This window comes from Psammomys obesus, unplaced genomic scaffold, assembly GCF_907164565.1.
Source record: "Psammomys obesus unplaced genomic scaffold, mPsaObe1.curated_primary_1811, whole genome shotgun sequence".
In the NCBI taxonomy this organism is placed as follows: domain Eukaryota; kingdom Metazoa; phylum Chordata; class Mammalia; order Rodentia; family Muridae; genus Psammomys; species Psammomys obesus.
Genome location: NW_026596040.1, coordinates 30591585 through 30607128, shown reverse-complemented (window position 1 = coordinate 30607128; position 15544 = coordinate 30591585). Strand labels below are relative to the sequence as shown.

Genomic DNA, 15544 nt, shown 5'->3' with positions numbered 1-15544 from the left:
TGAAAAGCGAGGTGATTTCTGCAGTCTTTGGTATGTAAGTAAGCCCTGAGGCAAACCTGGGAAGCCTGGATGGATGGAAGAAAAAAAAAAGAAGACAGAAGAGGACATTGCATGAGTGAAAGAAGTATGGAAACAAGGCTCAAGAAGCCTCACCATCCCACTAGAGAATTTACAAAGAGAAGCCTGGACCATGCCTCTAGCCCAAGTTATATATCACCCCCTCTCTGCCAGTACAGCGAGTATCCAGGGTCGATGTGGATGAACCTTTGACATTTATTTTGTTTCTAAAGCTAATAATAATAAATTAATATATTTGTTCAATAACAATAATTTAGTCACAATTTTAATTTAGTAGCAATTGGAATTAAGCTATAATTTCTCGTGCATAGCGGATGCATATACACTCATAAAGATACATGCATAAACACCAGGGTACACGTACTTACATAGAGACTCTGAGACATAGTCAGGTGTGATTTTACACACAAACACATTCAAAGTTAGCCAAGCAGAGAATCACGCACAAGCACATACATGTGCGCTAATGTATCATTTACACGCAGGCGTACACTTACACACACAGACCAGGCGTGTACCAACACTGAAACGTTCAGCACAGATTCTCTTCTCACCTGGGCTTCAAGTGTGTCGACCTTCTCTTTCAAATTTTCGATTTTTTTATCTTGTTCCTTTAAAGTATTTTTTAGTCCTTCCATCTAAGAGTCAGGAAGAACAATTGGGAAATCTTGTCAGATCATGGGGAATAGATACAGAAGTCAAAAATTATACAGCATTCTGTGGTCAAATGGTGTTCATCAAATGAAAAGATGCAACGTCACAGCATGAAACATGGCCAGCAGAAACTGGACATAGCCAGAACTGAAGACCACAGCCAAACTGGCACCCAGGAAGAAAAGTATCAGGTGATGCTACCCTCCATTCCCATCTATAGGAGAACCCTGCCTACAGAAAAACCCATCAGGGGCTTAGGCGGGGGAAGGCTCTGGCTGGTACACATGTCTCATCCTCAGGAAGAGCACAGGCTAGCTCTTGCTCTAAAATACCCCCCCCCCCCGCCAGATTCACTGTTCATGAATATGTTACAGTCAAGTCTGCCTGTGCCTGGAATGCCAGTTACCCAGGAAGCTGAAGCAGAAGGATTCCAAATTCAAAGCCAGTCTGGGCTGCATAGCAATGCTCAGACTATCATGGTCAATTAAGCAAGACCCCCATCTCAAGGATCAAAGTAAAGCGGGGCTGTCGCTATAGCTCAGAGTTACAGCATGTAGCTAATATGTGCAAGGCATAGCGAATGCACAATATGAAAAAGAATAATAAATTACGCAAAAAAAAAAAAAAAAAAAAAAAATCCCACACAACCCAAACCTGATTAGCTAAGAAGGGACGAGGTCTTCCATAGACCAGTGAACAACGCCCGACTCAGAACACTTAAACGCTTATACAAAAATCACTAAACTATCTGAAGAGCAGCTAAGCACAGTTTCTCAAACTCACTTCCAGAACCCAACAGGTGTGGGCAAGAGAAGCCCGGAGTCAGGTTGCCTGCGAGACTTAAAAGGATATGTCAGTGAGAAGACGGACCACGGAGCTTAGCGTGCCAGGCGGTCCGGGGTCGGTCTTTGCCCTGGCAGCCTGCCATCTACTGAGAAACGCACTTGTGAGGCTGACCTCCTGGATGATGCTGTGCAGGTGCTGGTGCTGGGAGTGAATCACGAACTGCAGATGACAGATCTGCTCCTGGAGGATGGAAATCTCCGACTGAAGATGCCGGCAGCTGAGAACGCAACGCAGAGGAGGAGCGAGTGAAGGATTCTCTGCCTCACCAGCCCTCCTTTCCTGCTGTTGAGACATGTGCGGGGATGTGTCCCAGGGATCCACATAACCGCACAAGGAACGGGGAAGAGAAGAGGCCTGGGCTCCGCTTGCATATGAACTTGAACGAGAAGTCAAAAGCTGCTTCGGGGTGGGGAGATGGATCGGAGGCTAAAAGTGCTTGCCCTACAAGCAGGAGGACCTGCGATGGATCCCCTGGACCTGTGTAAAGCTGGTTGTGGTCACTGGCATCTTTAACCCCAGTATTTCTACAGCAATATGGTAGGCCAAAACTAACAAATACTTAGACGCTCAAGAGGCCAGCATGCTTGGCCTATGCGCAGGGGGAGAGGAGGCCTCGGTTCTGTAACCCGGTCCTTTAAAGGACCCATTCTCTTTCTCTTATAGAGAGGCAGTGGGAGTTAACACCAGTTAAATGCACCATCAGTCTGTTGTTTTTCTCCATGTTGGTGGCCAGAAGATGGCTGAGCTAAGATGGTGACATAGAGTAGGTGTTATCTTGACATCAAAACATACCGTGACCACAGCGAGCTTAGAGTCAAAAGCGGAAGAAAATAAAAAATCTCAGGAAATGAGATATTTATCAGGACCTAACATTCCAGAGGATTTCCTCGGAGCAACTGAGCATGCCAGCTGCTGTGATGACCAGAGTCCCTCCCCTTAGCAAGGACCTAGAGAGATCAGGTTGAAAACTATGACTACGGGCAAGACAGCCCAACAAAGAAAGGCTGCTTTCTGCAGTGCTTCATTCCTTTCTCTCTCTCTGCAGTGTGAAGAGGGCCAGACTCTCATAGCTTCACTTGGGGACCGGCCAGTTTGATGTAGGTGTTGAAGATACCCACTTACAAGGATGAAAGCAAAGGGGGTAAAGATACCTCCAGCGTCTTTCAGTAAATGGAGGATCGACTCCCTCTTCAGCAGAGTGAACCCCCCAACTGGGTCTCCAGGGCCCTCCTGTACTCTGGCCCCTGGTCCCTCGTAGGAGACAAATCAGATGCATGTCTGTTAATCGTAGGAATTTGCTGTTCCTTCTCCCTGCCTTTGCCCCATTTCCTCTACCTGCCTTAGAACAGAGGTTCTCAACCTGTGGGTCCTGACCCCTTTGGGGTTCCCATATCAGCTGTCCTGCATATCAGATGTCTACATTACAGTTCATAACAGTAGCATATTTAGTCATGAAGTAGCGATGAAATAATTTTATGGTCGGGGGTCACCACAACATGAGGAACTGTATGAAAGTGTCGCAGCTTTGGGGAGGTTGAGAACCTCTGCTCTAGGCATTTAAAACCTGCCTGTGGGCAGCCCCGCACACTCACAAACAGAAAGCTACCAGGAACTGCATTTTAGGAGGTAGATTCTCAAACCTTTTGGAATGTGCAGCATTGGGCCCGAGTTGCAGCAGCTTCCTTTCCAAACACGATTTTCTCTCTAGGAGTGTTTTCTTTTCCTAGGAGAGAAAAAAAAAAAAAAAAAAGATACAGCTTGTGTGTGTGTGTGTGTGTGTGTGTGTGTGTGTGTGTGTGTGTCTGTGTCTGCATGCACACATGCTTGCTGGATGTCTTGTATACTGGAAATATGGCCTGCTCTCCAGAGCTCATTTCATCTGAGTAGTTACAATGTGCCCCCAGGAAGCCTGGCTGGGCCATGCTCTCTGGTTCTAAAAGAAAGTCAGTGCTGTGTCATGAGCACTGCTTAAGATGGGCACGGTTCTGCCTGTGGTTCATCCTTTGGAGGTAGAAATCGGAGGATCAGGACCAGCTGCTGCTACGTGGCAAGTTCAAGATCAACCTTCGCCACGTGAGACCCTATCACAAAAGAAATAAAAGTCTTCATAACTTACTCATTTAGCCTGAATGAGACGGCCCACTCCTTCTCCAGCCCACTGCCAAAATGGAGCCTTTGTAGCACAACCTGGCCCTCCCGCCTTCCCCACGCCACCTGGAGTCCAAAGCCTGCAGGGCCTCTCCTGATGTGAATTCCCTGACTGCCGCACCTGCCTCGTCACCACATGAGGAGAGTTGTTGGTACCCAAGGACACCACTGCACATGCTTCGACGCTGCCACCTGCTCTCACAGCATCTGTCACCCGGTAGTAAAGAGGTAAGTGTCCGCTTAATGAGGGATCGAGGCCCCAAGTGTTAACACCACTGCCTAATGAGACTGCGGGAGAAACTACCAGACTGAGAGTCTCTTTTAGAACGTCGTGATTTTAATTATTAAACCAAACTGTTCACCTCAAGGGGAAAGCGATGAGTCCAGGAAAGGCCGAACTTGGGAAAGTGGAGCTCGAGTTACTGCTTAGTGCCAAGTTGTGGAAACCAGAAAAGGCTGCAAAGGGGTGGACGCTGGCACTGGCAGCATGGGCAGAAGAACGGCCTGGAGCTGTTTCAGAACATGGACAACGCTCATAAAATTTCTTCCTGCCACAGCATATAAATGGACACCGTATAAAGCATCGCTGACCACAACCGGAAAGTGCCTGCCACACGCCGGGCTGGGTTTGGAGCTCTGGCCAAGGTTTTAACTTCTCTGCACCTTCTCCTCGTTAAGAACCTTTAACCAAACTTAAAAATAAAAGTAACCTACATCATGAATCTTCTTTACTGGTGCCCTGGGTCACTGTTCGATAATGGGATGCACCAATTATTTAGTTATGCCAGACAACTTCCTTGTTTTACTTTATTGTTAATTGATTGGAACCCCACTCCTCTGAAGTTGCGTGCCAATTTTCGATCTTGTTTTGGTTCGTTTTAGACGTAGGTCTCTTTCAGTACAGACTGTCCCTGAACACAAAAGTGTCTTTAAACTACCGTCCCCTTGCCTCAGCCTCTCTGCTAATAGGATTGTAGGTGTGATGTTCCACATCACATTTAATTTATAGATTTCATCTGGTAAAAGACAGTCCTAAAGGTTATAGTTTAATTGTCTTAAAGAATATTAATTAGATATACCTAGAGTGGTAAAACAACCCTGTATTCTCCTCATCCCTGTGCCTCTAATGCCCAATGCCTATAAATACCCTATAGAAACAAACTTTATTATCATACTGGTTCCAAAATTATTAATGAATTTAATAAAGAGCAGCCATTCTCTAATTGTATGAGCCGTGTTTTTAACTATATGAATATCACTAAAAATGACGTTAACACGGAACAACTGGAGACAATGTGTGGGGGATGAGAAGCCTACTCGCTTCCCTGACAGATATTTGGATTTCAATATATAGTGATTTAAAGGTACCAATTACTTCATCTCCTGTGTGAGTTGTGACTTTTAATTATGCTAACTTATTTAAATTATTTTCTTAGAGCAATCTCACCTCATAGAAATTATTCCATATTAACCTTTTCCATGTTAGCCTTAAGTGTCTTCAAATAATTTCTGAGGGATATTAAATATAACTTGAGGTTGATGTTGATGCCTGTATTCACAAAGAATCACTGTCACTGACTATGTATCATACATTTGAACAGTGCAGAGAACAGGTGCATGACAAACAGTCCTCTTGGTGGACTTTGTCTTGATTAATTCATGGCCAGGGCCAGAGACTGGGCAACTAAGAAAGTGTTCTCCTCTGCCCAATGTAAAAGGGCTTTTATTTGCCTGTTTCATATGTTGTCTCTGAGGCTTGCTACCTCTCTCTGTTAACACAGACCTAGTCCTGGAAGCTTCTAGCCTCCATACAATCTAATCGAGGCCTACAATGTTTCAGTCTCTGAGACTTACTGCTTAATAAGCTCACCATTTCTTGCTCTTTCTGAGCTCTGGACTGGCTGGTTCAACTCAGCTGTTCTGGCTGAAACTCCTCTCCTAGCTGACTTATTCAATCTGGCTTTTCTCTCAGTCCCTGAATTGCTCTACTTGGCCTCAAACTAACACAAGCAAGCTGCTCTCTTCTCTGGCTCCTCATTCTCTGGCTCGTTCGATCTTCACCTGAGTGCTCTCTCTGCAACCTGTCTCTCATTATTGTATTGGTAAAAACTGCCTCCTCTCTATCTGCATTGCCCATTAAGTAGTTTCCCTTTCCTTTCTCTTCTTGTGAGAATTGGGCATATTCTAGTCTGTCAAATCTTTCTCTGATTTGTCACTGTTTCTGCCACTCAATTAGACATCACTTTCAAATATGGGTGCTTGAAACATGGGTGCTTCTATAAACTAAGTTTACCTTCATTGTTTGGGATTAAAGGCATGTGCTACCATGCCTAAGCTTTTCTTTGCCAGACACTTGCTCTATACCAGGCTGTCCTTGAACTCAGAGATCTGCTGGCCTCTGTCTTCTGTATTAAAATCATGTCTGTATTCCAGTGGGATCACAGAGGCCTGGAAGGTCTTTGGATGTGATCTCTTGCCAGAGCAGCCATGTTCTGAATTAAAATTCCTCTACAGGCCAAGGCTGTTTGTACATGCCATGAGCTCTTTGAGAACTCCTCTTCAGCAGCATGTAATGTCACACCTGCCTAGCTCACACTTCCTGGCAGTGCCTTCCTCATGCACGCAGCATGGGTACCAGTTCTACCTACCTCTGAGAGTTCAAGATTTCCCTTCGCTGTTGATCAAAGTAGAGCGATGCAGATTTAAGACATTTTAAATGTTAATATGTGAATGTCTCAACAACCCAGAATATAATAGTATAAAAATAATTACCCTTTCCTTTACTTACTGTGGGTGTGCGTATGTGCCACAGCATGTATGTGGAGGTCACAGGACTGTTTGTGGGAATGAGTTATCTCCTTCCACAGTACATGCCTTAGGGATCTACTCAGTTTGGCAGGCTTGGTGGCAGGCACGTTTACCTGCTAACCATTTCATTGGCCCTAGGACATAATCTTCATCCCACATTAGACATAAAACATGTGGGTATAATAGGAAGGGATATGAAGTAGAAATGGCAGATAACGGGACGGTTTCTTGTTTGTAGGTGCTCTCTGAAGCATCTCTGAGTGCTGAGAGCCTAGTGGAGCCCGATCAATGATGTTAGCAGACAAATGTGAACCAATAGACCCGCACTGCTGGCAAAAGGAGCATATGCCGTGCTAAAATGCCCTTGCAGGGCGTTTCTGCTAGCTCCTTGCTGTGTGTTCGGAATTCATTCTCACCGCATTCATGATTAAAACGGGACAGATGGTGGGGGTTTTAAGTAATGTGTTCATTACCAGATCTCACAACACTAATGGCTACTTATTGGAGCAAAGCCTTGCTCGAGTGAGTAGCAAATGAATCCTTCTCAAGGGGCAGCCACTGCTAGGGCAGTGTCTAGTAGCCTTTCTGAGGATGTGTGCTTTTCGTGTTCACTCCCATTTTGAACTTGCATCTGCCCCCACGAATACAGAAGGGTCAGCATACTCCCTATTATTCTGAGACACATTCCCCACCCAGGAAACTTCCATAGAGCCCCTCTTCTCATTATCTCCTGAGCCCAGGAAGGTGTTACTAAGTTCTGCTGTTTGTTTTACTTATTTCCACACATTTGGAGGAGATGAACCCACGTTAGGCTAAACGTGTTTTAAAACAAGTCTTGCTCATTGCTCCTCTGTTTAATTGCCCTTAACCTCCCCTAAATGGAGAGACTCTCACAGCCCCCAAGCTAGCTGCCCCTGAATAGAGAATCTGGAAGTTTGTCTCATGGCCTTGCTTGAGCATGGCATCCTATCTACTTAGGGTGTCACAGAGCTCTGAGCGAGAATCACAATTATTGGTCAGGATCAATGTTCTTGGATACACTGTCCTACCTCAAGTGGGCTGACAGCTTTTCCAAAAGACTGTTAGGAGAATTAAAAAAAAAAAAAAAAACAAAAACAAAAAAAAACAGGAAACCTGCAAAGTTCCTTACGCTCAGAACAGTCTAGTTATATACGCTGTAATCCCCATGAAGAGTGATTATCTCCAGCTGGTTCTCAAGTGTTACTGCATCTCTCGTGCCCGACTGTGGGCAGCACGTGCGTGTGTAGCACATGGTAGGTGCTCAAAGACCTTGAAGTAACAGCACGCAACACTTCCAGGAGTCTGACAGAGCTGCGTCAAGCCCAGAACTCCAGGAGTTGCCACGAGAGGGAATTTCCCTCCACTGTTCTTTCATGAAGTTTCATGCACCCAAAGGTGGCCGTTAGCCTGACTCTGTGTTTTACTGATGGAGATCTCATCTAATCTCCCATTTCCACTTGTTTAATCAGTTGTTTGGTTAGGTAATTCTATTTGCTTTACAGAATTGTCTTTCTACCCTTCGTGCAAACATGTGCTGTGCCGTCTTAGTCCTTCAAATTATTTACTGCAAGATAAGATATTCTAACACTATCGTACACTCAACAAACACTGAAGGTTTTCCAAAAAATTATAAACTGGCATGCCGGGGTAAGCAGACTGCCAAGGATGAGTTAGTGGTTCTGGGAAAGACAACAGTGACCCATGGCCTAACAGAGATGTGGGTGAATGCTGTTATCATTATCAGGTCCTGTTATGTTTGTGCTCATGTCATACTTATTTCCTGGCATCAAATTTTACATTATTGAGATATATTTTAAAACTAATTAAATTCCCTTTGGTCGGAAACCTGCACAGTACAGAAATGTAATGCCCAGGAAGTGGAAGTTCCCTAATGGCAAAAACCCAGGAAAACTCAAACACCTGAAGGCTGAGTAGACCTGGGGCCAGACCAGGGACAGAATGAGTGAGAGATGAACAGGGCATTACTTACAATAAGCCTAAGACTGTATTCTCATTTACTCATACTTTGGTTTTGGATGCCCACTTGTTTTGCTAGTAAAAAGATCATGTCCTTATTTTATCTGAGTTTTGAATTCAAAAGCACAGTCTAAATTTATGTGATTTATATTGTAGTGATAACCACTGGGATCTATTCCAGGAGCCTTTCAGTGTTTTTTTTTTTCCCCTGCTCTTCCCTAAATAGACCTTTTGAGAGTTCCAATGGTAACATTTCTCTCACACATTTTGTAGTCAGTTTGGTATAAACCCCATGTAGTCGTGGGTTGCTAAAAAAAAAAAAAAATGTATATGACAGCCCAATTCTAAAATTTCTAAGTGCTACATTACAGGGATCCACTGTGCTGTTGCTCTAAACAGAGCCACTCTGTGAGCTAACCCGTTATTTCATTCCCAGCCCATGAAAGGAGGACTCAGGCAGCCAGTAACTACAGAGTGGGTCGTAGGAAGTGTCTAAGAGGAGAAGCAGAATTATGAAGCATGCCCCACAGTCCCGCACTCCAAGGAAGACTTCCAACTCATCACTCTAACTCCCTTTCTACAACACTGTTGGGAAGAAACGCCTCTGCTTCTCCGGGGACTTACGTTTTCCATCCTCTGTACGCGGTTCTCCAGCCCTATGATTTGGACGTGTTTTGCTTCGAGTTTTTCTGAAAGTTGACTCAGGCTTTCAGTTTGTTGCTTTAATGCCTGCTCCTTTTCAAGGTTGTTTATCTGTGGTCAGAAAAAAAAGTTACCAGTCTTTTGTTTTTATCCTTTACCTAGAACAAAATATAACATCTTGTATATCCAATTAAAAGTGGTTTCCTTTCTATCAGAAAATGTCTTAAGCAGGATAATTACCCCCACTGTGCCCCAAGGTTGCTTGTTAGATATGTAGCTACAGCTAGATCAGGCACGGACGTGTCCCCATTAGGGAGGGGTCTTCAACTGACTTCCTCTGTAGTTCATATGCCTATATAAAACAGAACTCAAAACGGCACAGTAGAAAATGAGCTATGTCTCTGCCTCTGAAAACACCAGGTGAGCCTTCTTGCCATCGCTCGGGTCAGGGATGAGCCCCTAACATATGCCTGCCACCTATGGCTAGGCGGAACTGAGCTCTCCAGTCCCTGAGCTGTGGCTGGGGATAGTACCTGCAGCAAATGTTTACTGTTCTCGTGCTTTTTCTTCAGGTCCTCAGACTGTGTTTGGTAGTTCTCAAACAATCTCTGCGCCACGTTTCTCAAAGCTGCTGCTCCTGCTTCTCTGGAAGCTTCCAGCTACGAAAAACAAAAGTCACCCAGCATGTTTTAATATTTCCAACAAAAAGAGCTAAAAGCAGAACGGTTGTGCGGTCAGTTAAAAGCGGTCCCTAATCACGATTTGCATCCTGACAGATAATTTAGGGGAGAGAAGTTGATGGCGTTGAGTAAGAGCAGAGTGTTAAATGATGATACTCTCTAGTAGGGCACTGAACGTGGGCATCTGCCATGGTCAAGCCAAACCTGAGTGCTTGGCACAGGTAGATGGCACCCTGGCAGTGCACTTAGGGGCAAGCCTTTTATCACCAGTGTTCACAGCTAACCAACAAATGCAGCTCTCTTTATAGAAATAGAAGTGGGACAAGACGGGAGCAGTTAAGAGCCCTGAGGTTCAAGTGTCAATCTTTCAAGGATATAACCTAAGGAAATGATCATGCCTGACTGTGGAGGTCTACATACACGGTAATCCTTTTGAGGCTGCACATAAAATTAACCCCAAAGGGGAAACAGAAAGCACTCAACAATAGATTAATTAGACAATGACTGAGGCATCTGATAATAAAGACTGGAATCAGTATTTGGGTTTGGGGACATATGTGCGTGTTCCCGTGTGCACAGATGTGGGGGTGAAGATGCACAGTTTATATATACACATACAGAGGCCAGAAGTCAATGTTGGTCCTTCCTCAGATTCTATCTTGTCTCCTTTTTCCTTACTATGGAGTCTCTTGGTAGGTCCTGAAGCAGATCAGGCTAAGATGTCTGGTTAGCAGACTCAGAAATCCTCCTGCCTCTGCCTCCCCAGCACTGGGACTGCAAGCACATACCTCAATGCATAGCTCTCTCTGTTGGTGGAGAGGCTCTAACTCAGGCTCTCAAGCCTGTAGAGCAAGCACCTCGCTGACTAAGGTATCCCCTACCTCTGATATTTCACAGGCATGCAAACTCTTTTCAAACTGCGCTGTGGTAAAAAGCAAGTTAGCCTGAGAGCTCCCTGCTTAATAAATGTGTAAGTACACACAGCACTGTTACCCGCAGTTGTGATGCCATTTCAGAAGCTGCCAGAACCTGGCACTTTTTCATAACTAGGACTTTCTAGCCATGGACCTTCAGAAGATTTCTTCAACACTAAAAGTCATCTCCAAAATCAAACAGTAAGGTTCATTTGTATGACCTTCCAACATTTTGGCCACGTGCTTGCACAGAATGGCTTCTGGGTGTGAGTGGGCATTTCCCAGTATGAACAGACCCATGAAGGCTAACTACTCTGAGCTCCTAGTAGCCATACCTTGATTTGCAACACTTCATTCTCTTTGTTCATTTCTAGCAGCTGCTGGTCTTTTCTTCTCATGTTTTCCAGGAGCAAATCCAAACTGGTGGGGTCTATTGCGGAATCAGATCCATTCTGAATTGTTCCAGATCTCTGAAATAAACACACAAAGCATTGAGTGGACTATCCCTTTCCTCTAGGAACATGGGCAGCAATGATTATCATTCTCCACACAAGTCAAAGAGAATTCAAGCCTGCATAAACAACTCTCTGAATCTCAACTTCTGGTGATTAGTTCTAGATTAACGAGCTAGCTTCTGTGTCCACTCAAATTTAAACATAGTCTCATACATCTTTTTATGCCTTTCACACTTCCTGCAGCTTTAAATACATTTAAATACATAACAAGCAATAACCATGAGACTGGATTAATTAAAGTCATGCTTATAAATAGATTTTGGTTAAACAGAATTGGACCTGGTAACATTCAGTGTTAATGGTGTTTCCTTGCAATCACTTCATATTGAATTTCTAATCAGATATCAGAATAGAGCACCACAGCGATGTGATCCCGTGCAAAGCCATGCTCCCTGGAACAGACATCTCATGTGGAGTCACAGGCATATGGAGGTGAAAAGGAAACTAGAAAACAGCTTAGCCCACCAGTGTCATGGATGTGGAAACTGAGGAGTAGAGTTGACGCTTATGCAAGCAAGCACAATAGCTCACGACATAGCTTCTTGGTCATCGTCTGCACTGTCTGCTCCTTCACCGTATTTCATGGCGGATAGAAACACTACCTTGCAACTCCACATACCCCGTGGCTTTCATAACAACTTCTCTTTGTTAAGCATCTATGATGCATGACGTTATGCCTTCCATGTTATATACCCTCTTTCCCTGGATGCTTAAAATACAAGAGATCATTATATTCTTTATAAAAGTGAGAAAAGTTAAAATTATAGAGTCTCATATACTCAAGTGTTCTAGCTTGATTTTTGCTGCTGTAAAAAAAAAAAAAGTCACTCTGATCAAAATCAACTTGGGAGATGAAAGAATTTATCCCCCATAAACTTCCAGGTCTGTCATTGAGGAAAATCAGTGAAGGATCTGGTGTGGGGCTTTAGAACTATGGAGGAACACTGTATGCTCATTCATTCAAACATAGCTAGCTTGCTTCTACAACTCAGGGCCACCTGCCCATGAAATGGTTCAACCCACCATGACCTGAGCCTTTCTACCTCAACTGACAACCAGGATAACCTCACACAGATAAATCTGATCAGGGCAATCCTTCAGTTGAGTTTCCTGTCTCAGGTGGTTCTAGGCTGTGTCAAGTTGACAGTTAGAGCTAAAGTTACACCTATATAAATAATCATGAGACCAGATTTAGAGTCTGAGATTGCTTAACAGCTAAACCTATACTTTTTCCACTACAATAAACTATCTATAGTTCAGAAATAAAAACCAAGCACATAACACATACACCGTAACTCTTTGGCTTTTCTTTTTGTGGTCCAGACCTTGTGTGCATACCTTCCCTGACAGTATATAGATATATACTACAGAATAACTGACAGAGTCTTCCAGAAGGTAGATTGCTGGCTATAGTTGACGGTTATAAAAGAGATAAGATAATTGTCCTCATAGGAGTTAGCTGATGGGAAAAGGCTACAGACTATCAGTCAGGAGGCCTGGGTGGAGGCCTAGACAGTACGAATCTAATAACCCTATGGAGATGCTGCTGCCAAGCCAGCAGCCCACACTTGACATGGTAGCAAGATCCTCCATCACAGAAGCAGCATGTCCTCTCCATTCACACAGAGACACTCCTAGCAAGGTCAGCAAAACTCCACTTCAGTGTTTCTAGTGGCCATTGGCCAGTTCTCGGTTTGCACGGGCAGCACTGCACAGTTACTCCTGCCCACCCTCAGGAGCTCCATCCTCTACTGCTCTTCTTCCTAATCCTCCAGCATCCATTTCAACCTCTGGGATGCTTTTCATTCTTGCATGGACACAAGCTTTGGGAAGCTCATCATTATGCCTTTAGGTCATCCATCATTTATACGTATACTCACTTACTATATAATCCTCTCCACTGTCAAGACTATTGTATTTTACTATTTATTCTGGAGATTAAAGTCTTGCCATGTCAACCAGGCAGCCCTTTCTCTCTTGTCCTCCTGCTCAATGTCAAACTCAGCTCCACTTTCAGAACATTACCAACCATAATGTCTCAGTTCTGAATATCGAATCCTGAACTTCCAATCCAGATTAGGCCCCTCAAATCTAAATTGTATGTCTACCCACTGATAGATATATAAAACAGGATAAACATACTAAAATCTGTGCACCTAAAGAAGCTAAGCAAAAAGGAGGACCCTGAGTAAGATGATCAATCTTATCTTCTTTGCCATACCCCTACATAACCCCTTTTCGCTTTGGAGCACTTAACGTAAGAAAGTCTTTAGCACCAGCTGTGTTAGGTTGGAAGCTGAGAGTGACACAGGGGCCTATGTTTCCTTTGCATATACTACCTCCTCATGTGTTGTGTGAATATGGTTTATAGTCAGTAATGCCAATGAGATGCACGTGGCTCCAATGAGCTAGATTTGTTCAAACTTAAGTACACAAAGATGCTATTGGAATCAGAGGAAGGTCTTAAACTTATTGATCAGCAAAGTCCTCACTGAATTTACTGTCTGTCAGTTGCTGTGCCCCAAAGTAGGCTTGCACGCTTACACCTTGATCACTGAAGCAACATGTGTTGCTGCCATGTAGTCTCCTTGATCTGACATCTTGCTGTATGGTTCATAATTATGTTCTGTTTGCAATATTCCAGCAAGGGTCTGCCCATTCTGATCTGATCCTTGTAATGATATCCCTGATGATCATGTCACACATAGAGGCATTAACATCTTTAGATGTTAGACATGCATGAAATATTTTAGCACTCGGCTTCAAAGAGTATTAGCCGGCAAAGTTGATTGAATAGAAATTTATATGGCTTCGTGTTAATTTTCTGAAACAATGCAAGTAATGGCTCTCGATGCACTTACTACCTCCGCATCCAGTTTGTGACTGGCATTGCCATGTCCTTGTTCATCTGTAAACATGTGACTTCGGATCTTCTCCAGGGTAGTTCGAATCTGGAGGGGAAAAAAAATAGTGAATTTGTTTACGAGGCATTTAATTACAAATGCATTTTTCTTTCTTTATACCAGTTACAGGGCGCCTTTTTTACACATGTATCCTGATGTCAGATTTAAATATTAGCCTCTAACCTAAATTATGTTTAGGTTTATATTGTTTAGATTAATGAAAATAACTGTTTGGGTTTTTTATATCTCTTTTTTTTCAGATAAGCCTAAAATATGGCAAACTAAATTAATTATACTGTAAAATAATTTAGTAATTAGTACCTTAAAACTGTGCATTTGTTCACTCTCTTCTATAATTCAGTACTAATTTAGTGTTTAGTAATTGCTATAAGACAATTACTACTTAGTAATCACTACAAAATAATTATTATATAGTAATTACTACAAAATGATTACTACATAGTAATTACCACAAAATAATTGCTATCAGTAATTACTACAAAAAATCACTAAGACATGATCATATGAATTTATGCATGAAATTTGAGCTTCATCTTGCTGACCTGTGGAATTACAAAGATAGTCCAAGATAATTTAATTAGCTGATATGAACAAATTACAAACTATCAATGTCGGAATTCTTCTGTGTTGTAATAGACAGTTGATGCAAACATCTTTTGTTAGTTCTTTTCATAGAGGAGTCTCATAAGTTACATTTCTAAGGAAGGCTCTTGCAGAGGAGTCACTGGCATTGGCTAGCTGGAAAGTGCATTCAGAGGAGGCAAGGAAAGAGAGCAAGGATCAACAGGCAACATAAACACCTAATTGGGAGCACAACCTCCACATTCAGGAAACCACCAGGGAAGGTTAGAAAACAGCAGGAAACCCAGCAGTGGATGGCGGGGTAGGAGCTAAATGCTGACAGGTGTTCAGAACCCTCCTGGCCATTATTCAGTTTACTGAGCGGAGAAAATCACTTTACTTCACACGTAGGCGCGGGTTCATATTCTAAAGAAAACTGACTAACCATGTTTAAATCTAAGCTGTCCACTGGCCTAAGCCAAGCAAGGATGCCTCGTTTCCATAAGTCGCATGGGTAAGGAAACAGAGCCCACCAGTCCACGCTGGTGCTTATCCTAAAACGACCGTGTCCCGTAGATGATGTCTGCTGCCTTCATACCTTTCTCACGTACTCAGTTTCTTCAGTGATGTAAGCTGATGTAGATCCATACAAGACAGAGTCGTCTTCTCTCTTACTTCTTGGGGGAACTTCTGAGGTCACGGTTACAGTTGTCATGATGAACGCTGGCTTTAGGAAAACATAAGTTAGCTCAGCAACACAGCATAAAGGAGTTTTG

The 15544-nt window shown here is 43.4% G+C and overlaps 1 protein-coding gene across 6 annotated transcripts in view; it reads right to left on the bottom strand.

Annotated features, from left to right (window-relative positions):
• Ccdc68 (coiled-coil domain containing 68) overlaps positions 1-15544 on the bottom strand; it is a 42189-nt gene that overhangs the window by 11719 nt on the left and 14926 nt on the right. For 3 of the 6 annotated variants that reach the window (XM_055622974.1, XM_055622976.1, XM_055622973.1), the window contains 8 exons: positions 15367-15495; positions 14145-14234; positions 11104-11238; positions 9708-9833; positions 9157-9285; positions 3219-3301; positions 1690-1795; positions 633-716 (listed from right to left, as the gene is read on the bottom strand). In XM_055622974.1, the coding sequence (XP_055478949.1) occupies positions 633-716; positions 1690-1795; positions 3219-3301; positions 9157-9285; positions 9708-9833; positions 11104-11238; positions 14145-14234; positions 15367-15483 (870 nt within the window). In that variant the 5' untranslated portion in view covers positions 15484-15495. The remainder of the gene's footprint in view (positions 1-632; positions 717-1689; positions 1796-3218; positions 3302-9156; positions 9286-9707; positions 9834-11103; positions 11239-14144; positions 14235-15366; positions 15496-15544) is intronic. The other 3 variants (XM_055622975.1, XM_055622977.1, XM_055622978.1) reach the window with 2 other exon arrangements.